General features: G+C 31.6%; 1 protein-coding gene across 1 annotated transcript; it reads right to left on the bottom strand.

Annotated features, from left to right (window-relative positions):
• Positions 1–58: 58 nt before the first annotated feature.
• LOC113513840 (coiled-coil domain-containing protein 63-like) lies at positions 59–27942 on the bottom strand. The gene is made up of 12 exons (XM_052893098.1): positions 27777–27942; positions 26421–26543; positions 20074–20173; positions 19510–19607; positions 18148–18287; positions 17680–17854; positions 14173–14355; positions 12658–12808; positions 11705–11876; positions 1844–1976; positions 1081–1214; positions 59–262 (listed from the first exon to the last, which is right to left on the bottom strand). Exons 1-12 carry the CDS (start codon positions 27864–27866, stop codon positions 67–69), a joined length of 1695 nt encoding a protein of 564 aa, XP_052749058.1. The 5' UTR covers positions 27867–27942; the 3' UTR covers positions 59–66.

The raw sequence follows: 27942 nt of genomic DNA, 5'->3' as shown, positions 1-27942 counted from the left end.
TTTTTTTTAATTGTATAAAAATAAATACATTGCAAAAAAGATAACGTTTATTGGATAATGCTCATTTCAATAACTCATGTACGTGCGGGCTAGTATAAGTCGACTGCGCGATACTCGACACTCGGTGAGTGGGTGGACTCGGTCGCTTGTCATGAAAGCTGGGTCTGTGCTTAACTCTGTCAACGCCTGTAGTGCCATCTTGTGGTTGAATGGTACTTCTTGAGTATCGGTTACTCGGGACATCCAACGGGCCTCTACACATCTATAAAAAACAGTTTGAATTAAATAGAAATTTTGTTTGATATCATAGATAAATAAAGTTAAACAAAACTATAATACTTTTACGCCGCCTTAAACCGTTTTCATATGAAATGTAGTTATTTATGGCTGTAGTTCTTGGACAGATGACATGACTATAAGACTAAGAGATATAGAATTCCTATTGTTTTTATTGAGATGATGTCAAACATTATTTTCTATTCTAACTTATTTACACATCCTAATGTAATGTTTATTTAGTACAATGTGAATGTGAAAGCGAACCCACGTCCGCGTAGGGATTTTTTGAAAATAGGATGGGTAATCATGGCGGTATAATACGCCTGCGCTATCGGTATAAGCTGGCGGGGCCTTAGGAGGCCTTAGGGAGAGATGATAGGAGAGTAAGAAAAGCAGGTTAGTTGGCCCATAGGGACGAATTAAAAAAATAATCACGATGGTTTCCAGAGCGAACCGTATGGAGGTCAACCTGACAGGGTATATTGTTAGCAAAGGGGTTATTAGACTACATTATTAATAATGTATTTTATTCCCTGTCCGCGTAGGGTTGCTAGTAGAAGTCTAGCAGTATCATTCATCTCTCTCGGGACCAGTAGGTCTCCATGTCGAATAGTCAATAAAATTAGTTTTTTTACAGTTTTCCTTGGTATATTTTTGAGTGATATACTTAATTCAAAATTGTACAGAACTGACATAATGAATGGGATAATTTGTTATAGTAAATAAAGCAAGAGATGTGTGTAATGCTATTTCGTGTTCTATCTCCCTATTAAGGAACTTGACGTCAGCATAAATACTTACGAAGGACATGGATCCCCAGGGATTATCAAGTTGATAGGCAAAGGAGTGTAAGACGGCCGTTGTTCTGCGTGCACAGTATATTTCTTCAAACGAGATGTATTGCTCTTATCACTTTTCTTTTGTATAAAACGTTCCTTAATAATTAAAAAGAAAATCTTTTAATTTATTCCTTTTGTGTTATTTACTAAACCTATACATTTTGAGTTTTGAGTGATTTTTGGGTTTTTAGCGTTTTTATGCATTCGCCAATTTTATATCAATTTTGATGATTATTTTGCAATAGATTTGGTCTACTCTCGTGTTGAATCTATATTTATTTTGCGAAATAAATTCTTAAATCATTATTCCATAAAAGCCATAATCATAAAATAACTAGTTCGTATGATTAGTGTTCATTCTATAAGCGGATTTTTAAGAAAGAATTCACGCGGCGCGTCACTCAATAAGCGCTGTTTTGCTGCGATATATTTATTTTAATATACCTACTATGTGTAGATAGATATTTTTTACGTTTTTTCGAATTGTTAATAATACTTGCAAATTGACCAGCTAACTTTTTTTAATTATGTATATTTCATATTCTTTGTTTTATACATTTATTTTTAGATCTTGTTTGACATCTGTTCGTGTGCGCTTTTTCCTTTGAATAAATATAGGTACACTCATTCAAGAAAATAATTTTCTTTCAAAGCAACTGTATAGCCGCCACAGAAAATATTAAAAAAGAAATATTTAAAGGAAAATCAAAATGTTTTAAACTTACATAATAATAAACGGTTTCTATGTGCTCCTTAATTTTGTCTGTTATGAGTCTCAAAGTCAAGTTCAGTCGGCGCAGTGAGGGTTGCTTGTTACCAAGAAGGTTTTGGAACGGTTCCAACGAACAATCTAACATTCTGAAACAATATAATTATTATAACAAAAATATAACGATAGAGCACAAGAAAATGGCTCTTGAATTTGTTTTAACGTAAATATATTTTAGTCCCTTGAGAGTGCAGAGTTTTGAGCATTTTTTATTGCAATTGTGTGTATCTGTAAACTTACAATTCTAAGTGTCTTTTTACATGTTCTGTTGGGTGTCCGGTGGCGAAACGTATGGTTATCTATGACAGCCTTCACATGTCCGATGTCAACATCTCGCCAGGCGTAACCTGTGAAAATACACTTTGCTGCCGGGTGTTGGGTGTTAGTATACAATACATATTTTGTATTATAAATTAGAATCTTCACTATTGTAACTTTAATAAAATAGCATTTTGTTAAAAATGAACTCTACAGTTTGCTATTTAACTTTAAATTCTGATTGTGTTGTAATTTAAATTATAAATATAATGGGTTTACTCAACGTTTTAAATGGGAGTGCTCAACTAAAGCTCAACAGAAGCCCTTATTATTAAACAATGTAGGTTATTCTTTTTCTTTTAAATCATTACAATATCTGGCTAAGTATATGATTTTTTTAAATTTAAACGATATGGTTTTACTATTTATAAAAATATGGCCTGAGATTCTCTTTTATTTTGAGATACATGTCTTTTTCTCTTTGGGATATGCGAATATAATTGGACAATTGTTTAATTTAGTGGATAATACTAATAAATATCGTGTTCATGTCAACCTCACCGTAAGGGTGTTGATGTGAAAATTTATTTGAGTGCGTCGATGTTTCGATTCCAATTTATTTATTTATAACATCCACTGGGTGAGCCTTACAGTCTTCCAATATGCTCACCCAGGAAAGCATGAGTACAATAACATATAAAAAAGACATATTACACATAAATAACAAGAATAATATAAAAAGATTTAACTCAAACAAAAAACATCTGAACACAAATACTCTGTGGTCACTCGACAAAACTCCAGCAAGTTGGAGGTCCTTTACATTATGAGAGTGTGAAGTAAGTCACTAAAATCACGTAAAAAATTGCTAAAACGTAACTGAGGGAAACAGATCATTGTGAGATCAAATTAATTATGGTTACGTAATTAGATTTTTTCAATTTTAAAAATCCTAATCAAGACAATCTTTTTATAATGGAATCTGCAAAAACTGCCAAGAGGTCATCTGTCACCGCAAAAGATGCAGTCGGTTTCTGGTATTTTTAATTAAGTCTCTTTTTTTAATCATCTATTTAGTCAATGTTCGTTGAGGCACCCTCTACCGACTTTCTCATCTATGTCATTATAGATTGTTATTACAATTACATAGATGCCAATTAAAAGTTATGACAATATGTCTACACAAGAGCGAGAAATTGTGTCAGTGGAATTATTATGTTAATTAAAATAAATTTATTAATTAAATTAACAGCGAGTTATGTATGGAAGTTGTCTATTGATTTTGTAATTATGACTTCTATTGAGTTTTAGGAACGCATACTTACTGTTATTGTTATTTATAATATTGACTCAATATTTTTTCCGAGAAATAATAAACGTTTCAGTTCATTATTAGGATACATTTTGTTTTTCTTTTTATTTGAGTAGCGAATAGTCTTGTCAGTGACTATCAGGGTTGCCATTCTTGTACAAGTGTGTTATGGCATAGAAATTACCTTAGATGATTATTTGATTAATACATGAGTTATAAATAAATAAAAAAGTAAACATCTCTAGTTAGGTAATTAGAGAATTTTGTTGATTGTTATCACTGTGACAAACTACATACAATTATTTTGCGGAGAGTCATTGAATGCAGCAAGTGAAAAGCCCTTTACTTTAATAAATATAATACTATAATATTTCTAACTACTCTCTTAATTCTTTTAATATTATTTCGAAAGAATACCAAATCGTGGGACGGTAGTGCTTAAACCACTCAGTAGTATAATAGAGGTGACAAGAAAAATTATAAACATTAATCTTTATAAAAATATTTTGTATTTCAGACCTGTACGATTCAGAACACAAGAAGGAGATTTTGTAATATATAATATGTTACATTTGTTAGTTAACATAACCAGGTTGTGGTGTTTATTAATTTATTTCATATCATCATCATAACAGCCTTTAACGGCTTACTGCTGAACAAAAGTCTCGCTTTTGGGGGTTTTGTCAATAGTTGCTACGCTTGGCAGGTGGATTGGTAACCGCAATTAGACTTTAGAGGAGTTTTAATCAAGACACTCCTGCCAACTCTCGCCCTTCCTTAGTCGTCTTTTACGACTCCTATTGGAAAGGAAGGAGTAAATTATTCTATGCCGGAACCACACGACCTATTTTCATTAATTAATATGATTAAAACCACTAATGTAATGTAATAAGTAGAGTTTTTCCAATAGATATCATGCTTGGCAGGCGGGTTGGCAACCGCAGTTAGGGTTTGGTAATGTTTTAAGAGGGACGCTGCTGCCCATTCTTTGATCATTAAATTTTCTTAGTCGCTTCTTACGACATCCACGGGATGGGAAATGATGGCCCATTCTATGCCGGCATCACACGACAAAAGTTAGTAAATAATATTATATAAAAAATATAAAAATATACGTAACAATAATTTTATGACTTAATAATAATATCGTGGAAATTCAGTGTACTCATATGGGTTTTTGCCCAAAGCACTTAGCAAGTAATTACTACGTGCCCAAAGAGCAAACGTTACGAATTTTCAGTCGCCGCCCGAAAAAAGACATAAAAGTGCAAAAAGGTTGTTCTAATCTACATCCCTGTATTGTAGGGGCAAGCAATCCATTTGGTTCACCTTTCGTTAGCAAACTAGTTTTAAAATTGATCACGTACCGGTACGTGCTAGTAGTAGCAACTCGCCACTCACGGGTGAATGGATTCGATTTTGTAAAGATTTATTTTACCGATTGTATTAGCGATTAGAGAAATGGATTAATTTGTAATTGGATTTTAGCTATTTAATTTAGAATAGTGCGGTATAGTGTTACATACATTGAATTTTTTTTATTTATTAAACCGATTTCAAAAAGTGAACGTGAGTAACTCTATCCAGATGTATTTATTTTTATTTTTGTACTTGAAAAACTTTTGTTTCCTTGTATTTCGACTAACCTGGCAACATATTTTTTTTTATGGAATGAAATGGAATAATAACCCCGTCTGCGTTATCGGTACACGCTAGTGGAGTGCCAATGACGGACGATAGGTCAGGTCAGAAGATCATCCTGATGACTCCTCTTTCTCGGCAACATATTATAATCTATGCCCTTCTTCATTCCAAATATAAAGTGTATGCTAAATTTTATCAAGACTGCTTGAGTTGTTAAGGTGTCAACAAACTCAATTTCACATTAATAATGTTATGTAAGTAATGAGATCCTATAACGATACATTGTCCTGAAAAGTTCACTTACATACTATGTATTTGAATCATCATTCAGTAATACGCAGTCGTAAACTGACGAATCTTGGAGTCATTAAAAATTTACAACCGCATAGGGCAACATTGTAGGATGCTTTAAAAAACCATGTGACAATGTTGGGGTGAGTAGCAAATGGCGGATGATGTTAATCGTGAAATAAACATAGGATATCAATATTATAAACAGGAAACAGGAGGTTTATAATATTATAAACAGGAAAGATTTTTTGTTTGCAATGGATAATCTCAAAATGTCAGGGGTGTTCTTCTCTAGAAATACGTCCGATTCTAAAATAAGAGCATACGGGTATGCTACAGTACTGCTGCAGTGTCCCAGTCCTTACTGTAACTGCAGTGTCCTCTCCTCTCCTTGCTCACATAAGTCCCTTATTGCTGTTATTTACCAATTTTCCTTACACATTTCCAACGTTCTTTTTTTTTCTCAATTCTTTCCTCCATTCCGTAGGCAGAAACCACCAGCAAATACATTCCCAAAGAGGGTTGACGTTAGGCAGGCGGCCGATTGTAAAACTATAAGCCAAATCTTTTTGTAGGATAAAAAATATATTACGCCGACCTCAAATAATAATTGGGATAAGAGTAGGAAGATGATGAATGGATATTCTCAAAAATCACTTAACCAATTTAAAAAAATATTTCATGTACTATATAAAGAACTACATTATTAGTCAGTAATAAGGGTTATATTTTATAAAAAAAAAAATGTAAAGTCGAGGCGCGTTGCTAGTAAACTATAAAATAGGCGAATCGTGTCTACAAACAGAATTTACATCACAACAAGTAGGACTTTGTGCCGTTAAAAAAATTTGCATCAACCGTTAACTGTCCACTGCTGAACATAGCCTTCCCCATAAGGGGGTTTTGCCAGCATATGGAATTCGCCAGGTAGTTTTACTAATATTATAAATTTGAAGGATTGTACAAATGTTTAAATGTTTGTTATTCAATCACGTTTCAATAGCTGAATGGATTTGAAAGAAATTTGGTACTTATATGGACCATAACTAAATTGGATTAATACATAGTATAATTTTTATCATAAGGTAAAATCGTAGAAATCGGCCAGCCAATAATGAAACAAAAAAGAAACAGACGATTTGAGAAAATCTTGCTTTCAGAAGTCACTTAATTAGAAGCAAATTCCATTAGCTGCATGTAAATGTATAATTTTCAGAGCTGGTTAAAATGTGTGTTTATGAATTTAATAACCATGATACCACGCTGTAATCATCGGATCATTACCATCAAAACTGAATTACACGCGTCAGTTACAGCCGTCGACTTCCGTTATATGCATACACAGATATGTATGTGGATGTTTCATTGACACAGATGAATAATAGGTACACAGATCTAGACATAGTTTGTATGCACCGAGATATATATACTATTTATGTATCTGTAGACAAGAATTCTATTAAGAAATACTGATTGAAGTTTATATTAACAGACTTTAATTAATATTTAATTTAACAGTTAAGATTAAAATTACTTAAGATAAAAGTGCTAAGTGCTTGACGATAATCCACGAAATTTTAAATTTAACTATTATTATAAACGCGAATGTATGCATGAAAGGCAAGTTTGTTATTCTTTCATATAAACACTATTAGATTGATTTGAATGAAAGGTACACGATTAGATTTTATTATAACCGCATAGGATACTTTAATACGCAAACAAAGCCACGGGATACAGTTGGTAATAATATAAATGTAAAAGTAAACTTATTACTTATGATATTATTTTTTATGCAATTTGGTATACATTTACTATTTGGGAAAGAGAAAGAGATAAGCTACTATTAAATTCACGACAATCGATATATTCCATATTATAAACACATCAAAGAAGTCTAAGCAATACATACTATTTCAAATTATTAATCAACTATTATATCATTTCTTACCAAGTAGGTAATATCTATGTAAACTTTTTTGATCTACAGGACATACTGGCTGGTTGTAAAAAAATCGAGTCACATTTTGTTTTTTTCACAAATTTAAAAGCGAATGCATTTGTTCGATTTTATAGAGTTTTCTTTGCTTATTAAAATTTAGTATTCTGTATCAATTTAATGATTTAAACAATAATTTGAAAAAAGTTTTGAACAAATTTGAGACGTCACGGAGCGACGTCATTTGAACGTAAATGAAATGCAAAGAGCTGTAGGGATGTTGCAAGCGGTAAGAAGTTAATCTCAGGCATCTCGGTATTTTGGTGTCAACAGAAGCGTTATTTGCCGTCTTCATCAGCGTTACGTTAACACGGGATATCCTGCTGAGCAGCATCCAGATCGAGGAATGTGTACAACCACATGGCAAGATCGATACATACAACTGACTGCAAGAAGCTCAACAGGTATTGTATAGGCGGGTTTTATGAACTCAGACGAACTGAGTTCGTTTTTGTAAATGGTAACATAAACGCTGTAAATTACGTTGAGGATGGTCTAAGGCCTTATGTCCGTCCATTCACACAAACGCTTGGCTCCGATTTCAGGTTGATGCATGAGAATGCGCGTTCGCATACAGCTTTGCACACACGGGAGTACTTGGCAAGGGAAAACATCCTGGTATTGCCTTGGCCTGCACAATCGCCAGACCTCAACCCCATGGAGCATGCATAGGACATGCTCCAGAGACGTTTTTTAAAGGACTTGGATGGAGTGACAACAACCCAACAACTGATGGACTTATTAAAATTTCATTGGGAGCAATTGCCGCAGAATAACATTATCAGTCTCATCGATTTTATGAATAATCAGTGCCAGCAAGTTCTCCATAACAGAGGAGGTCACACTTTGTATTAATTTATGCAATTTTTATACAACCATTTAATTTAAGTTTAGTTGATTAGGCACCTTACTTTGTACTACGTACAAACAGTATTTACTCGTAATTATTGTTAATTAAGATTATTCAAAAAACAAATAAAAAAAAAAGTTGTTTAATATAAAAAAAGCATTAAAAAATAATATAAATAAGAAAATACTAAGGATTTAATGCGAAAATACATTGTAAAATTTAAATTTGTATGTGTTGCTTAGATTTAGATTTAGATTTCTTTGATGTGTGTATTACACCCATAGATACGTGCACGAAGTCGCAGGTAAGAGTTAGAATGTATTATCATTATATAATACCAGCCCTTAATTGTCCACTGCTGAAACTAAGCCTCCCCCTGGGGTGGGGGGGAGGGGGAAGTAATATTGTAGAGGTCCTTGACATATAGTAACATTACTAAAGTTCAATTATGTAAAAAAAATTAAACGAGCATTTATTCATTTTTTCAATAGACTATTGAAGTAAAACAAATATGACTGAGTTACTATTATATTTAAGGTGATGAGGTATTTTGTTAAATTTTTATATACAAATAAAGTGACACATTACAGAATAGATAAATACATAGTGACATCTACAGTGGATATAATATTTTAAATGCTAAATTTTTAGCATTAATTGGGTCTGTTTGAGATTGAAAAGAATGATGGCTCATTATGTTTGTAGTGTGTGTAAGTACTTCTTTTCAATTGTAAAATCGTTCAACAATTCAGTAATAAATAAAAGATGCTTTTATTTTTACAACTGATTAAAAAAAAAGTGGTTCTCAATTCGATTGTATTATTTTTATGTTTGTTACCTAATAATCCTGTCCTCTGTCCTAACATACACCGATTTGAAACATTTTTTTTTCAATTTAGTAGTTTAATTTTTAAATTAAAATAATAGTTGATTGTTAATAATAGTTGTTCATTAAAATAAAGTAAGTACATGATTTTTCATCCAAATTAATATTATAAAGAGCTGTGAAATAGCGGACCATATCAATAATATGTTAGTGGATCTTGACCAAGCAGTAGGAGTTAAATTTTGGAAGTTCCAACGCTTAAAAAGAACACAAATAACTCTCTGATTGCACTCTAGATTCTTTGAAGAAACGGCGTAAATTATGTTCCCAGTCTTCAACGTCTGCGTCAGAATATAGGTAGCTTAATAGGCAAATCTCTAAATGAACTGACGTGACATACGCCAGTTCAATACTATATGTATTGAACAGTCAATTGAGCGGAATCAAGGCTCCAAAGTGTTTGCCAGAGATTTGGCTATTAGGTGAAGTCAACAGACAAAGTTTAATATCGAAACCGAAGATATAGTTTTTGCCACGTCTGAGATTTTGAGTGAGATTGAGAAGTTCTATGGACAGCTGTACACAACGTCGTCAACATTGCATACTAATGCAAATAACGACCAAAGAGCTAAAGTCACTCGATACTATACCGATGACATCCCGGATGTCATTTTGCAGGAATTGAAATGGCTTTTAAACAGCTTAAAAACGTCAAGGCACCGTAGGAAGACGGAATTACAGCAGAGCGGGTGGAAAACCGGTACTTGTAGTCCTTCAGAAGTTATTGAATTTCGTCATTCATAACAGTGTTACATCCGAGGCGTGGAGCAGAAATGCGGTAGACACGCGGTGTTCTTCAAGAAGGGTGACAATACCTTAATTAAGAACTATGGACCGATATCTCTTCTGAATCGCGTCTAAGTACTGTTTTCGAATGCCCTGACCAATCGTCTTACGTACAAACTCAATGACTTCTAGCCACCCAAACAAGCTGGCTTACGGAAGGGCTTTAGCACCACAGACCATATACATACAGTACGGCACATTATACAGAAGACCGAAGAGTATTATCTGCCGCTAAGTCTGGTATTTGTGAACTGTGAGACAGCCATTTTTATTTTGTCGAGACATGGGCGGTACTACAGTCTCTTCAGCGGTGCCAGTATATCGAAGTGTTGAAGTACGTGTAAGTTATGTACAGTAAGGTTACGATATCTATCTGAATATCGAACCAGAGTACAAAACCCATTCTAGTGCTGAAAGGTGTAAGATGGGTTAAATCATATCCCCAAAACTCTTCATAGCTGCACTGGAAGATGTTTTTAAACTCTTGGACTGTAAAAGATATGGTATAAACATCAATGGCACATATAATATATCACTCACTTTTGATTTCCAATGACATAGTAATCATGGCTGAATTCCCGAAGGATTTGAATACTATGCTTAATGATCTCAATGGTGTTTCTCAATAGGTTGGTTTAAAATGAACATGGATTAGACTAAAATCATGTCCAATGTCCATGTCACACCTATACCGGTTATGATTGAGAACATTATGCTCGACATTGTCGACGAGTATGTATACTTGGGACAATTTGTCCCAATAGTTAAGTCCGATTTTTGAGTGGCGATCCCGTATGCGCAAACGCAGTGTAGGACGATCTCCCACTATATGGAATGAGGACCTAAAATGCATTGTAGGGTATCAGTGAATGCAGGTGGCTCAGGACTGTTTCTTATTGTAGTCTATGTTGGTCTATGTCCAGCAGTGTACGAAAAATGACTGAAATGATGAATGATGATGATGAATATTATAGAGAGTAAAGATTTTTTTATGTTTATAACAAACACAAAATAAATCTTCTTATATGATATACTATATGTTAATCTAAAAAATAATATTTTAGGTTTTATAGAAAACTGTTATTTTTCTTTTTTGTGTGACAGCGCATTACGTAATAGGTGTAATATGGTAACATTTTCATTAAAATTGGTTAAATTATATTTTTTGTTATGGAATTATATTGACAGACATAAAATTCTCTCGAGATTAAAAACAATGTTTAGTAAAAAAAAGCCTCTAACACAATTATTGAATTTTATACAGGCGAAAATTATAATTCATGAATATTAACATTACAATATGTTAGTACACTGATAATATAAAATCTTTACTTAGAACTTACCTTAAAATATCATTGTGATAATTATTTTGTTCGCTAGTTACTTCCTTTTTTTATTGATAAGGCATCAATGTTGTTAGGTAATCATTATAAAATTTAACATAAACGTAGTGTTTGATATGAGTAGGATATAGGTTTTCTGTTCAAGTTACGCGGACGAAATTCGGGTAAAAACTAGTAAAATGTAAAAATATGTTCAATACTTATAATTATTAATATTTCACGCTCTTGCAACTCTATCTTTTCTTGATATGTTTGAATATTATATTTTTCCAATTATACTGCTAAATAAAAAAGATCGAAATAAAAGAAATCATTAAAATCTTAAAGAAGTGACTTATCCTTAAAGAATTAAGTACTTATGAGCTTTTATATTCGTCATTAAATAAAATAAAATTAATATAGTTTAGATACATACAATTACTAATTTTAATTAAATTTAATTCCTTACTTGAAAATTTCTTCTATTTTTGCCATTGTATCATTTAATAATAGATTTTTTTCTTCTAGTCTGCCTCTCAATTCATTTGTAATTTTCTTTTTATTCTCCAAGTCATCCCTCAACGCTTGCAACTTCTCCGTTCTTCTGGCTTCCATCATTTCATTCCAGTCTCGACGATCAACTAAATGAATATAATTAGTAGTTAGGTAGGTATTGTTTCAATTTTAGACCTTGAATAGAATTGTTAATATGCTGAATTTTCATTTTTTTATAGTCAATTTTAAAGCAATTTCGATAATTCTTTCTGTAATCGATGTGCTGTGGGGTTACTCTTGAAACAAATTCCAAGAAATTGATATTGAAATTGAGATGTTTTGCACTCTCGAATTGTCTAGCTAGCGACATATTGTCTCCATATTGTTCTGATAGATGCTCTTGCCAATGTAATCTATTGTAAACTGATCCTAATTATAATTTACGAGTAATTCCTAATTGTTGTTTCATGAATATTATAAAATTGACATTAGCAATAGATTGGATCGATATTGATATTAGATTTAAGAGTAGACCTGTTGGTCCTATATAAATTTTATTAAATTCGAAGTCGTTGTTTCTTTACAGACATTTTTTTTAATAATTTTGATAAAAGGACTTTAGGGCTGGCAGTAAGCGCGTAATGTTTGCGTTTATAGGCTTCAGTAGCCTTTTTACCAGGTACCACCTTTTTATCGGTGGTCCATATTACGCTTATTTAGTCTGTGGTGTAAAATGACCTCTCACTACGGTAATAACCGTACATAGATTAGATTATAACTATATCTATTATTACGCATGATTCAATCATGTATGTAAATACCTGAGCTGGAATAAGCTACTGTGGGTATTTCATTTGTGAATACAAATGCGTTTGTGTGAAGCCTATCACGTCAATTGAATGGTATCTATTAATATTACATACTGACCTACTAGTTGTCTGACGCGGTTAAGCTCACGATTGAGCACTTCATTCTCCGCGCAATACTCTGTCAGCAGTTTATACATAGAGAAGTTGGTATGTTCTATATCTTGGAAATTCATGATTATTTTTTTCGTGTTTACTTCATTTGTATAATTCTGATAAATTAAAATTATGTATTATACTCGTATCTATGTTTTAGAAAAATGAGGAATTTATGAAATACTTAACAATATTATGAAAACACTAAAAAATGTCGAATATTCTAACCTATTACGTATTCTTATTGAAAAAATGTAGTGGTACAATAAATGTGTACCACGCAATAACACTAATCATCTAAACGACAAACTAGAATACTCTGCGTTATGGGGAAACATGTAGCGAAAAAATTGGGCATAACGAAGAATACTCCGACTCGAATCAATTTAGAAAAGTTTGCTTTTTAGATTGGTCCAATCGAGAATTGAACCCGGGACCTCATTAACGAAAAGCCACGTGTCTGACACTGCGCCAGGGAGATCGCAAAAAATGACGGAATGATAAAATATTACAAATATATTTATTGCAGTAATTTGTCATATCACTAGACTAACGTAATACGTCATTTTATTAAAAGTGATGTAGTAAAGTGGAAATGGAAAGCTACATATTTTTATTAGGTACATATTAATGCTAGGCATAAAGCGGTTTATAGTCCTAAACTAGACGAACTTATATGTTGGGTGTACTAGGTATTGGATTCACAATTATGTTTTTTTTTGTACATATATACATATCATAGATAGCGTGATAAACCATTACCACTAAGATTATCACATAGAGCTCTAACTTTGTGATCTTTATGAAAGTTTGTCTTATCGAGAAGATAATTATTGTCTGCTAAATATATTTATTTTATCTGTTCGTAGTAAATCTAGCCAAGACTTCCAGATGCTTTTCCCTATTAATAACAAATATATTAATACATAGTTTATGAATTCTTAATATTTCTGTTACGAAGCTGTCGTTAGAAACTAGAGGTACTAGATAACTCGCCAAGATCGGACTAGTTCAGCTAGCGGTTTCCATACATTTATAATGGGTAAGCCAATTTCGATAGAAGGAACATTGAATAGTAAAGTATTTTCTTAGACATAGGTCAAATGTACTTTTAAATGTACTTTTTTTTAAAAAGAGGTAGGTTGTTTTATTCAAAGGTTTTAACAATGTTTACATCGTTACAAAGGAGCAAACAAATTTTATTAAATAGTACGTTTTTTAATCGCATTTTATATATGTGCCAAATTCGTTATTTATTTATATTTACAATGTTATCAGATTTTTATTCTTTTAAACAATGTCAGAAAGTTAAGAGACAAGGGATTAAATTTTTTAAAGGTTAATATAAAAAACCAATGTACGTTCTCGTTATGTTTTGTTACTAGAAGCTAAATCTATATGTAAATGATGTTAAACATAAAGTTACAAAAAACATGACAAATATTTCATTTTCAAATATATAATATATAATAAAACTTACATGAATTTCTGTCAAGATTTTGCAATGTTTATTATATTCTCTCTCTAGTTTTTCTTCTTCCTTTATTTTCTGTTCTTCTTCTTTCTGCTCTTGCTTTTTGTTAATTCTTATGATACCCTTTTTTGCCAAGAAATTGTATAATTTCATTTCATGGTCAAAATATTTTTGTAGTTCCCGCATTTCCTATACAATAAAGAAGCATATAAATAATTTGGCTAAATTAACAACATTTAAAATATTTCATATTACCCGTATTAAATATTGTTTATATTTTTTTTTATATTTTCCATGTATTTGTTCTCGTACCGAATATTTTTCCTAGGTGAGCATATTAGGAAATTGTAAAGTTCACCTAATCGATTGAATAAATAATAACATGAAATATTTTTCACCTTCGAGATAAAAATTTGTTCACGTTATTATATTGTTAATTTCGTAACGATGTAAGAGGCGGCTAAGGGAAAAATAAGGAGAAAAAGTACAAAGTAAAATATAATAGGAATATAACAAACCACATGGCTAGTGTGTTATAAGTAGTGAGCAGTATTATAAGAATATTATTGCACGATTAATGTTTTAGTTCACTAGCCTCTGCTAGTTTTTATATAATTAGAAAGATTGAAAAATGTTAAATTTTCTTTGAATATTTGACATATAATTGCGATGTTGCTATACTCCAGCAAGCTAAAGTTTTAAACACTATTTAATCTTTAAATAATGTAATAAAGTAGTAAGAGATTGCTTAGCAATAAGACCGCCTTTTGTTGTTGGTACAATAAAGTGTTAAATAAATAAGTAAATAAGTAAACAAGTAAACGAGTGGACGAGTGAACGAGTGGACGAGTGAACAAGTGAACGAGTGAACGAGTGAACGAGTAAATAGGCAAATAAGTAAATAAAGATTTCAGTTGTTTTTCATCATGCTAGGAGTAACTTTACTATTGTTTATTGGAGTATTTTAACATGTTAACAGTATTTAGCATCACCATTTATTTAAAGAGATAGTTATAGTCCGATTGTAATGACCAGATATGATTTATGGTTCTTACGTGTCGGGGTAGTAAACCATTATGTTTTCTGTTTAATAAAGATTTAATTACAATATACACTTACTAACGTGCGTGCTGTCAATATTGTAATTCTAGAATCAATGGCGTGATATGTCCATGATTAATTAATAGTATTAAACATCATTAGTGTTCGAGCTTTATTTGAGTTTTAACTGTAATTATATTAGTGTAAGGTTGAATTTAATTCCTTGCGATCCTACACATCAATTAAAAGTAAATCAATTGATTGTCACAGCATAGCACATCATTCTACCTGATTGTGTTTGATCCTTAATTATTAGTGGAAGAATTGAATTATTATGAATTTATGAGGGCGTCATGGCCTAGTGGCATGTTACCCTGTTTTATAGGCTTATAAGTCATGAGATTTTTTTTTTTTTGTTTTTGTATATACTACGATCTGTCTCCTTGCTGGGACAATAAATAGTATTTTGATTTATACTTTAATGGCGTGCTCAGTATGCGACTTGAGTCGCATCTTACTTTATTTTATAGAATCATGTCTTGGGGCATTCTGCGTTTCAGTCTGCGAGTTGTGTAATTTACGTCCATAAGATCTCTTGCCAGTCTGTTAGGGTGTTTTGTTATCCTCTCCTTGTAGGATTGTGTGTATTGTAGTATTTCCTGTCTTACAGTTCCAATTTTTAGGTCATGATGTAGTTGCTCGTTTGTGACAAACCAAGGAGCATTAGTTATTATTCTCAGCATTTTATTTTGGAATCTTTGTAAAATCTCGACATTGGAATGAGACGCTGTTCCCCAGAGCTGGATTCCATAGGTCCAGATAGGTTTTAGTACCGTCTTGTATAGAAGCAGTTTATTGCTCAGAGACAATTGTGACTGGTGACCTAATAACCAGTAAAGCTTTCGCATTTGTAAACCCAATTGTTTGCGTTTGGTCATTATATGTTTTTGCCAGGTAAGTCGTCTATCCAGGTACAGACCTAAATATTTTACATTGTCTGCTTGAGGGATTTCTACATTGTTAAGCTTCACTGGGGGGCAAATATATAATAAGTCATGAGTTGGATTCTATTATCAGATATCATCAGAATTAATTGGAAATTTTAATTTTGATATCAATCAAAATTTAAACTTCCAGCTAACTCTCTGGTAATGAAAGCATTATCAAATTAATCCTAATGACAGTACTAATATGTTTATCCGTCACGTTGGATTATATTATTAGATATTTTCCGCGAAAAATGGTCATTTAGATTGATATGCTCTCATGACCGTAACACTTGAGAAAAACCTCAATATTTCTTAAGGAAAAATAAATAGTTACGAGTAGTTTTTAAAATATTATTATATATATAAAATATAAAATATTATAATATTTAATTACATTGTAGGCATTATAGTGCATTCTCTGGTTCGTTCTACTAATTTAGTAATAATGTGTTGCAGCAAAAACTTGCAATTAAGTATTTTATTGTGGTGTAGTGTAAGTATCGTTGAGTGGTATATCGTGTTATTTTAAACTGTATTTCTATATTACTACCGAGTGAAACGTAGTGGAGTAATGTGTAGACCTTTTGTAATAAATAATGGCGTAGAATTGCATATGCTTGGCGTTATTTTTGAACTATGAATAGGGAATGGTAATTTTGTTTCATCTATCAGTATACATCGGTGGAGCACTAGTGAGTGATAATGCTTGAGGAAGAAGTTTGGTCACAATTATTTTCATTGGGATTATTTGAACTTTTCTCTCTTGCCCAACCTCTTTATATATTGTAACCTATTTCCTTCCTCATCCTAAATACAATATTTATACAAAATTTCACCACGACTGGGCGACTTTTGTTAATAGACTGACTTAAAAAGAGTGCTGTACTAGTAACATTTCTCTTTGAATGATTTTGGATTTTGTCAGTCTTACCCAAGATAATTTTTCTATGCTTCTTCAAAAATTTTGCTAAATACATGGGTATGAGTTTATAATAATGTTTCAGTACTTGGTGCTTGAAATTGATTGGCGCTGAAATATATGTAAACTAAATATACTATTTCGGATTATGTTCTCTGCGAGAACAATGAGTCCGCTGTTCTACTTATTTTAGTATCAGTTTTGTAGTATAGTGTAATATCTATTATTAATACATCATTGTTGATATTCAACAAAGACGGATTTAGACAAATGGATCACAAATCCTATACGATATGCAATAAGAGCTAGTACATTGAAAGATACGTTTTGATGGAACTGTTTTTTCATTTATATTTTAGTTCTCAAGAATGTTGACTCATGAGAGACCATGGGGTCACAGTATTTTTTATAATGTTCATGGTGTCGTTAATGTGTGTAAGTGACGATTACTATTACCATTATATATTCTGATAACTTATTGGTACGTTTTAAGTAGCTTAAAAAAATTAGCTTTCGATTTTAATCTATTTAATTTATTACGTAACATAAAATAGTTTTAATTACCTGAACTTGAAGTGATTGGTCCATCTTTCCCTTCTCCTGTAGAGAGCGCAACTTAGTGCACCATTCGTCCCTCTGGTCATATGCTAATGTAGATGATTCGAATAAATCTATGAGGAATTTCTTTCCTTTACTCAGCGCACCCATCAATTTGTCCCACGCCTGATTGAACGCTGCTCTGCAAAATTGATAATCATTGTTTATATAGAGTGAAATATTTCTTAAAATTTTTTTAACTAGAACTCTACATGTTGAAATCGAAATCGATCATCTTTTGAAGAAAAGTTTCCTAATTATATTGAACGTTTTCACCAAAGAAATAAGCGATGGTAAAGTGGTACATAATACAAGCGGTAGAACACACAAAGAGAGGCATAGTTTTCCCTTAGACTTAGGGTTCGATACCGATATTACTTAACTATGAGAATTCTATGAGGTCTAAATTTTTTTATTTTTTGAGACACTACTTACCTATCTTTCAACATGTGTTCAATCTCCTCTCTAATCTTCTTGTTTTCATACTGTACAGCGTTAAACCTTAGCTTGGCAGCTTCTAGCCGGTTCTCCATTGATACCAGTCGATTTTCACTTTGTTGTCTTCGTTTTTCAATCTTTAAATTGGAATATGTAAGGAATTGTATTAAATTTTTACTAATCTTATTATTATTATAAACTACTATATTCAGTTTCACTTACTTGAATTTATACTAATGTAATAAAAAATAAGATTTATGTTTGTTTGAACGCGCTAGTCTGTAGAACTAGGTACTAGGCGAATTTGAAAAATTCTTTTTGTATATGATAGCTGATTTCATGAGGAAGGATATTTAACATCACGATACGACTATGGGTGAAGCTGCGGATTACTCCTAATTGGTGTATAAAATACCTTATGCATTATACTAAGGTATAATCTGTTTATGTTTTAAATTTTTTCAGCCACTTAAGTGTGATAAAATAATCTTAACGGTATATTTTTTAAAATTATAATGAAAAGTGGAGTTGAGAACCTATATTTTTATTTATTGTAACTTTGGCCATTTAAGTATTACACCCTCAACTATAATTATACTGCAGTGAGTATATATCGGTTTCTTTAAAATTTTTGGTATGTTCTTGAGTTTGAGTTTTTAACATTAAGAAATTTTTAAAACTTTACGAAGTATTATAACTGATGATAAAAGGTAAATGAAGTGTTTAAAAATATAAGATTATTCATTAATTTTATAAAAAACTATCTTCGACTGAAGATGTCAAAATGAGGTATAATGTACTTATATACAGTCTGAGCAGTATTTTGTGTATGGCGCAATACATGTCTGTAGGATGGAATTTAAATTTGTTTATCATTCTAAGTCTCTATCTAATTCTAAGAAGAATAAATATCTATATCATTATTACATAATATAGGTTACGTAAACGGGTAATGTCTTCAAAAAGTTTTATTAGTTTAAAAACTGATTTTAAAATGAGTTACGTTATTTTTATTGATATACGTTGAACATAGCCCACATTAATTAACATATATTCAATATTCGGCATTCAAAATTAAATGAATCAAATTAATTTTTAAATAATAAAGACGTTTTGTTGTAATTGAACTTCAAATAAGGCTTTTTTTTTCATAGGCTACGGTAACTGCTTACCATCAGGTGGGCCGTATGCTTGTTTACCACCTCAGTGGTATAAAAAAAAAAGTCAGATACAGGTTCTTGTATCTTATGTACAATATTTCTTAAATAAATAATTTTATCATTACATTATACATGGTCTAAGAAAGAAATTAAATTCGGAGTAACTTAATGTGAAACTTCTGAATAATCATAAACTTACCTGCCCTTCATTGGCATTGGTGCGTTTTCTCAGTGATAACATTTCCTTGCTGTTGTCATGGAGCAAACCATCGATCTGATGCATCGTGGTTAGACCAGCTAGAATAATACAATAAATTTAAATCTATTTACAAGAAATACTTGCTTTTACATTATTTACATACAATTTCGGATTTTTAAACAGCTTCAAAAAGGAAAATACTCTCAATTTTTTAAGAAATGCATAATCTTTATATATAAATACATTCCATAATTTTATTTATCCTATGTATTTATAAAAATTTTTTCCTAGATTTTATTAGCAATTGCGAAACTATTAAATTTTTCATTCTTATTCCATAGACAAAATAATACCTTTTTTTTTACAACACAGGGAGCAAACGAGCATGCGGCTCACCTGATGGTAAGTGACTACCGCCGCCCATGATCACCCACAACAGCGGCATTGCAGGTGTGCTGCCAGCCTAAGTTATACTTTTCTTTATATTAGTATTAGTAGAATACTTCTAGTACAAAATGTTCGAATAATTAATTCAATATATACACCATGATATACAAAACTAACCTTCGCAATCGAATTCTGTTTTAATTCTAATCAGCAGTGCTCTCGTGAGCTCACTTCTCATTCGCTTGTCCTTTTTCTTGTGCGCTCCAGACCTCGCTATCTGTAGCAAATTGGTACAATCAATATACGGAAGATTATTACGACTTTGCCTGCCATCCATTCTATGAATGGAACTGAATATAGAATATTATCCTTATTACCATAAATATATTTTACTACATAATTATGCACTTTCTATATATACAGAGTTATGTATATATTGAAAGTCTGTATACGTACAGCTTGCTTTTTATACAGAGATATGAACTCAATTTAGTTATAACCAAAGTTGCGAGTTCGATGATAAACCTATTCCCCATCAGGGATATAACATATACGCCACTGATTCTAAATTCTGCCTACCAAAATTACAAGTTCGATATACGTGCTTGAGTAGTTTTAAAAATATTTAGTAGATTGCTTACAAACCAACAACAACCAAAACTTAAAGACGGATAAGCTGTAAAAGATACAGGTGTTAATTTCGATATGCATAGGTTAGTCTAATTTTCCATACGACTGAATACCTACGACAATCGAGCTGATGACCCATCTGATGAAAAGTAGTAACGTTTGTGATGGTTCAGAATGTTTAAATCTTGATTAATTTTCGATATTCATGGTTCATTTGGCTGTCACGTACAATATATCGTACCATGTATTTTCAACAAGAATATGTTTGTATGCGATATTTTGCAACAAAGACGGTGAGTCGATTGTTATTTGTAAATATATTGGTTATTTTCGCTATTGGAAAACATTCTGCAACGTCGGTAAAATGTTTTAGTCATGGTCTGGCGAATGTTACGGGAGTTTAAGTTCCTGGCCAATATAGACAAACTGTAAAAGTTTTTATTTTCGAATACGAATATATATCGCAGAATTTTATAAAAAAATGACAACTGTATATAGTAGTTAGGATATAATTTCATTGGAATTACTTCGAAAAGTAAATTTTGGTTTGCAAAAAAAGCGGTAATTTTAATCGCAGCAAAGTATACCGATGAAGAAGCGTATATTTTTGAGACACATTACATTGAACTACATTCTTATTTCAAATTAAAACGCAGTTGTGTATTAACGTGGAATTGCAAAACTTTTAAGATTTTGGGTGATGTATTTTTATTTAAGATACATAATTATTTATAGAATTATATTATATAATCAATTATATCGTAACAGTGACCATAACTCAAAATAGGGTTGAAATAACGACAAGCTCAAAATAATTAAGTCATCGTGATAAGAATCAGTTATGTATATAACAACGAATTGTGTTTCTCAATGATAAAATTTACGCAATAATTGCAACAATCGTCGTACAACCCGCTACAAACTAAAGTTTCATCACAACCATCTGGACGAGTGGCGGTCCTCTACCGTGCGTTTTTCAAAGCACTTTCTTCCACGCACAACCACTCTTTGGAATCAACTTTCAGCAGCAGTATTTTAGAACCGATACGACAACATAACCTTCAAGAAAAGAGCATATTCCTTTTGAAAAGGCCGGCAGCACATCCGCAATGGCGTTAGTGTTGTGGGTGATCATGGGCGGCGGTAGTCACTTACCACCAGGTGAGTTGCATGCTCGTTTGCCCCCTGTGTTGTAAAAAAAAACCTAGATAAGTGACGATCTTCCACCGTGCGTTTTTAAGGTACTTTCTTCTTTCTACGCATAATCACGCTTTCGAATAAACTTTGAGCTGCAGTATTTTCGAAACGATATGACATCATAATCTTCAAGAAAAGAGCATAATCTTTTTAAAAGGCTGGCAGTACACCTGTAATTCCTCTGGTGTAGCGGGTGCTCTTGGGCGGCGGTAGTCACTTACCCTCAGGTGAGTCATATGCTTGTTTGCCCTTGTGTTATAAAAAAAATATTGACACATTACTTAATTCTATGGAGTGAAAGACATTTGTTTACATTTCATGTATAGAAAGGCGGTGATATTAGGACGTATCACACTCACACAAGTAATAGAAACATGGTGCAGTAACATAAGTGGAAAGTGATAGGGCGACGCAGTATAACATAGCGTTTATTATCACTTATCCTAAGGTTACCCGTTGGCGTGTTTGTTATTCCCAGTAGAGTAAAGTTTAATGATAATCAAATTAAAATTATCTTTATTCAAATATACTTGTTTACAAGCACTTTAAAATCGTCATTTAACTCAACAGATACTCTTTTAAGTCTTTGTTAACTATGTCTAAAATTACATGGTCTATAAAAAAGCCCATTAGTAAGTAAATAAGTCCAAAGTTCATGATCGACTAACACCATGCACGTTTGTCATTCAAGTAATCGTTTAGTACGAATAGGTTTTGTTTAATAAGTGTTTTTAATAACAATTTTAAATTTATTAAAAGGTCATCCAAAATATTCTTCGGTATCTTATTATAACATTTAATACCCATTCCCAAAAAAGGCCTATTAGATTTTTTTAAATGATATTTCGGAACAGTTAGTTTGTATTTGTATCTATTGTTAAGATTATTGAGATCGCTGTTTTTAAGAAACAGTTGAAGATTTCTACGTATATACAAAATGTTTGCGTACTTATATGAATTATGAAGCTACGGTGAGAACATTTATTCCTTGAAATTTTTTTCCTAGTGATTCACGAGTTCCCATAGAATAAATCGTGTAAATTGCACGTTTTTGTAATACAAATATGCTTTGAATATCGGCCGCTTTACCTCAGTATAATATTAAATAGGATAGTATACTATAAAAGTAACTAAAATAAACTAATCTAGCAGTCCCGATATTAGTATACTGTATTAACTCTGCGTACGACATTAACAGAATTACATAAATTAGTTGCGGCGACAAGAGGAAAATTTTAAATAATAAAAAAACAACAACATATGTACGCCGCAGATCTTCATTTAGTTGCAACTTTTGAATGTGAAGGCCCCATAGTGTTTTATTATTTAATTTTATAGTATAATTAAAGAATTATATTACAGAATTCTTGACTTTCATTAAAAAGTATGAATTGAGACACAGACTGTTAATCTCTCTATCAAGGTGAAATAAAGGTTTCTCACCGAACATAATAAATTTTATACTTCTCGTCCGTAAAAATCCATCGAAAGTTTTTACTTAAGTAATAATTGTATATTACTTTAAGTAGATAATATAAATTATCTTCGAAGTTTTGTAGAACTCATTTCAAAAAGATTATTTTTTAATTAATTCATACTATTATTTATTACAATATTATTACTGCTTACACTTTATTATAAACACTACTGTTGAGAATATTGGCGTAGTGAAATAACCTTTAATTTTCATTATTGTTAAATTGTTTTTATTATCTACTATCATTCTAAATATAAGTAGAATTAAATTCGTTTGTTCTCACTGCGCCTTTTATTAAGAGTGGCGTAATAAAAAGTTACGGTTTCTCTTTCGGGCGAGCGAGAAAGGTAGGCGGCTTTCTGTAGGTACCTACACAAATATTTAATTTGTACACTATTTTCTTTAATATAATGAAATTTTTTAAAACTATATTACATTATTGTTTCATTTCTTGTTACCTATGGAGTCATATCTATGTTCATGCGTGTAGTGCAATAAAATTGTTGGTTTACTAAGAAATTTATTAATTGTTAATTTAGCACTGCATGTATTAGGTCAATATATAGGCCCACTAGTTTTGTATTAATTGCCTATATTTGTATTTAGTATATAAGATCTTTTTTATTTCTTAATTTTGTCAGTTATAACCGAGCCATTGGAAATATACATTTTCACACATCTTGTCGTCTCAATATAACCCGCAACATTACCGTCAACTTCAATGTTTATAGAGAAAGAAATTTAGGTTGGTTATTACACTACACAATAACAAAAAAAAAAACAAATATTGAGAAGAGAAGGAACATTAAAGACGTTTCCAAAGAAACTGTTTTAACTACAGACGAAGTATTATTGTTTTAACCAACTTTAAAAAGTAGAAGATTTATAATTTTAGTACATAGCACACTGTTTCTTTTTTATACACTATGGAAATAAACTGTTGTGGTGTGTCTTATGGTCTTGATAGTTGTAGTAAATATTGCCTACAGACGGGAACAATACATTATATTATTAACTGTATAATATTTCTACCTATATTTCCTCATACTGTTGTGTAGTATTGTCACCTGCGACCCAGTGGTCCTGAGTATTTCTACTTTATGACGTCGTTTTCCAGGTGCGTCGATTCATGAGGTGCCGTTCTAGACTACGTTTGTCTATACAAGTTCGCCAATTCAGCCAAACATTTGAAATAATTTATTATTTTGGCTTCATAAAGTGCCACGTTTAGTACACATTTATTAATATCGTTTGCCGAGTCCAAACACGAGTTATTTAATGGCTTTATAAAATATTCATCTCATCCGACGTTCGACTAATAAAGCATCGCTTGTGCAACGTAGTCGAAACGTCGTCTAACATTAATACATAAAAGCCATATTAATACAAATTTTGATACTTCTGCAGGTATTTTCGTGTACATTTTATAACGGTATGCATATATTTTATTATTTAAGATTAGAAATTAGTTATTGCAGTATACCACGAAGTAGTGAGATTACGACTTCAGTGATATAAGTTTTTTATGTTATAAAAACTTTACGAAATTATCACGATTGTAATCTAAAAGGAGGTAAGTAGTAGTTAGGTATAAAAGATTTATGTAATTAGAGATACTTATTTTATTTACAATTACTGATTTCTAAAAAATAATCTAAAAATGTTAGCCGGTAGACACACTATCACTTTTTATTTTGAAAAATAAATGTTTATAAAAATATTTAGTAGATAATAGGTAATTTTAAACATCGCTGTGTGTGCCTCGGCATAGAATGGACCACCCCTTCCTTTTCCGTGGGTGTCGTAAGAGACGACTAAGGGAGGGCGAGGGATGGGCAGCAGCGTCCCTCTTAAAACATCTTTAAAAGCCTAACTGCGGTTGCCAACCCGCTTGCCAAGCGTGGCAACTACTGGCAACTTATGGGGAAGGCTTATGTTCAGTTGTAGACAGTTAACAGCTGACATAATAATTATAAAATCTTAAACAAATTTTGATAATACAAGAATATATCTATTTCTACTCACGCCGGGTCTACAGACAACTGATGTTAGTTAAAGAGAAAAATGATTTATATAAATGAAAGACTCCTTTATATTACATAAAGAAAAAAGAAGTAGGAATTTTTATGGTTCATATACCATAAAAATTCTTACTTCTTTTTTCTCCACTAATAAAAATAACAATAAAAAATGTGCCAGAATAGGGGAACAAAAGTGTGACTGGAAAGGAGGCTACGTGTTTGGGAAGTTGTCAAAGTTAGTATGCGATAAGTGGAAACTTTTGGTGATCTAACACCGAATCCACGACCTTACAGACTTGTCCTATATGTCACTGTCAGAATGTTTTGAGCCCTTTTTGTTACATCATTGGTTACTGTCTAGTTCGGAAGTTAAATTAGTTTTATAAAATAAACCAATTTGCTCACAAGTTAGAGGCAATAGTCGAGTATTATCGTAGTGATAAACGTAACGCAGTATTCATAGTGATGTAACTTAAGAAAACAAAAAGCTAATAATAGCGGTTTTTGATCCAGTTATTGGAGACTCCGTAGCACACAATAAGAGAGTGGTTTACGCGATTATTGGGTAACTGGTGGTCGGATTTGATAGGTCACAGGTTAGATTGCAGCTGTGGACTTAGCTTAACACTCGAAATGCTCGCATTTCGCAGAATATATTTAGATCAAACGTGGGATGAGAGGAGTCATCTTTCAGCTTCATTTCGTTTGGCGAGTCTACCGTCATTTATTAGATTAATTTGACTTTTTAGCAGTTGTTTTCATCACTGAAGAGGTTGTAAGACATTTTAAATTTGATATTTTATAATTAGTACGAGTTCATTTGAAAATAAGTGGCAATTAAAAAGAAATATATCTATTACAGATCTGTCTGAAGGAATTGCCCTATTCATTATAACAGACTATGGAGGAGGTCTATGTTCAGCAGTAAACAGATAACGGCTGATATGATGATGATGATGATGATGATGACGTCTATTATGTTACACATAAGAGAATAGTAAAATTCGGATTTTTATTCTTTATTGGAGTCAGCTAATAATATTTAATTTCAATAAAAAAATAGTTATGAAAGTGAACATACCAAAAAATTACAATATAGGTTAAAGTCAATTGATTCTTATAGTGGTATATTTGTAGTGAAAAATATAGAATATTTCTAATATATAATCAGTTTAGTTACTCAAATCATAATAACTCACCTTTAAGTCTTTGATTAGATTGATATATTCCTTCTTGAGAGTCCTCAATAGTTGATCTTGGCGTCTAAACTGAGGATGCACACCCATAGTTCGATGGAGTCGGTCAATTTGTATCATTCGTACCTTTTATGGAAAAGTTAGTTATAATTAACCACATTGTTTAAGAAATTGATAGTTTGCAAGTAATAATTGTCGTGTTAAAATTCTAATGTAACATGAATTAAATTTAATTAATTATTTAAACGAACTAAAAAATAAAATTAGCAAATAAATACTCGCAGTTTGAAGACGAAGATAGTGTTGCTGCGACATAATGAGTAAAAATTCGGGAAGACATTATGGGGTATCTAGTAGATTTAGATAAAGCGGTAGCCGATATTTTGAGCCCATATTTGTACTTATCCAGTATTTCCAGTTTATTTATTAAACTAAAAGTATACACAGTTTTAATATTAAGCTTTTACCTTTAAAAATGCTTAGAATCTATTCAAGTAAACTGCTGAATTAGACTGTTTTAACTTACACACGCACTGTAATAATTCTTTCTTTTTTTATCCCACAATTTTTATTGTACCTAGTATTTAATGATCTAACGGCAGAATTCAAGTGGTTGCCGTAAGTTGAAAAAAAGTATTAACTTTCTTTCTTTTAAAGTTATGGATTGTACCATAGAAAAGATTTTTATATTACGGCGGTAAGTTATATTATTTTATTATATGGGGATATCCATATAATATAATAATATATAGAAAAGTGTACCCGTTCGCAAATACATACATACAATATTAGTCAATGATAGAGATTCATTTATATACATTAGTTTGATTAATTACGAGTCGTGACTATTCTATGCAATTATTTGTATTTTATGGTTTTCCGTAGCTTATATGAATTACTGGCATATTTTGTATTATTAGTTCACACGATTCAATGTCTACTGTTATGGTCAACTATATACTACTTTAGATTTATTATGATTTCTACGAGGCGGTATATTAAATAAAAAAAAGAGTCAATTTGAATAAAATATTATTTATTGAAATGTATTTATTATTAAATGTGCTGTTACTACTGAAACATATCTCTTTGTATTATTTTATAACTGGTGCAATAAAGAATAAATAAATATTTTAAATACTTTTAAAAATGTAGTTTATTTTTATTTTATTTTATATCGTTTAGATAAATCGCAAACTAATCTATATCACTGGTATGAGATAAAAAGAGACAACAAGTGTTTGGTTCTTTCTCATTAAATATGCTAAGGAAAACGTGTCTAGCAATAGTTTTGTGTGCTGTTTGTCTAGGTAATGTAGCTACTACTAATCTATGGAAAAATATAGAATATAAGTATACTTGTCTTTGAAGTCTTAAATGGTCGTCCTCCATCTTTTTCATCAGTTCCATGTCACTGGTCTGCGTCTCCAAAGATTGGGAACCTTCCATACTTTAAGAATTTATAAATTATGTAAAAATTTGCTTTTCTAAAATAATATTACAGCGACCAACTTGATTTGTGTGA

The sequence above is a fragment of the Galleria mellonella genome, unplaced genomic scaffold, assembly GCF_026898425.1.
Source record: "Galleria mellonella isolate WM207_F2 unplaced genomic scaffold, CSIRO_AGI_GalMel_v1 utg172, whole genome shotgun sequence".
NCBI classification, from domain to species: Eukaryota; Metazoa; Arthropoda; class Insecta; order Lepidoptera; family Pyralidae; genus Galleria; species Galleria mellonella.
Note: the sequence above shows the minus strand (reverse complement) of the source record. Positions and strands in the feature narration are given on the sequence as shown.

What these genes read in the sequence shown, in the direction of transcription:
- LOC113513840 (XM_052893098.1), bottom strand. Translation starts at nt 27,866, where the DNA reads ATGGAAGGTTCCCAATCTTTGGAGACGCAGACCAGTGACATGGAACTG. An exon ending in ATTTAAGACTTCAAAGACAA is followed by an intron (nt 26,544 to 27,776) that starts GTATACTTATAT and finishes TTTCCATAAAAG; the next exon opens with GTACGAATGATACAAATTGA. An exon ending in AAAATAGAAGAAATTTTCAA is followed by an intron (nt 1,977 to 11,704) that starts GTAAGGAATTAA and finishes ATATTGTTTCAG; the next exon opens with AATGTTAGATTGTTCGTTGG.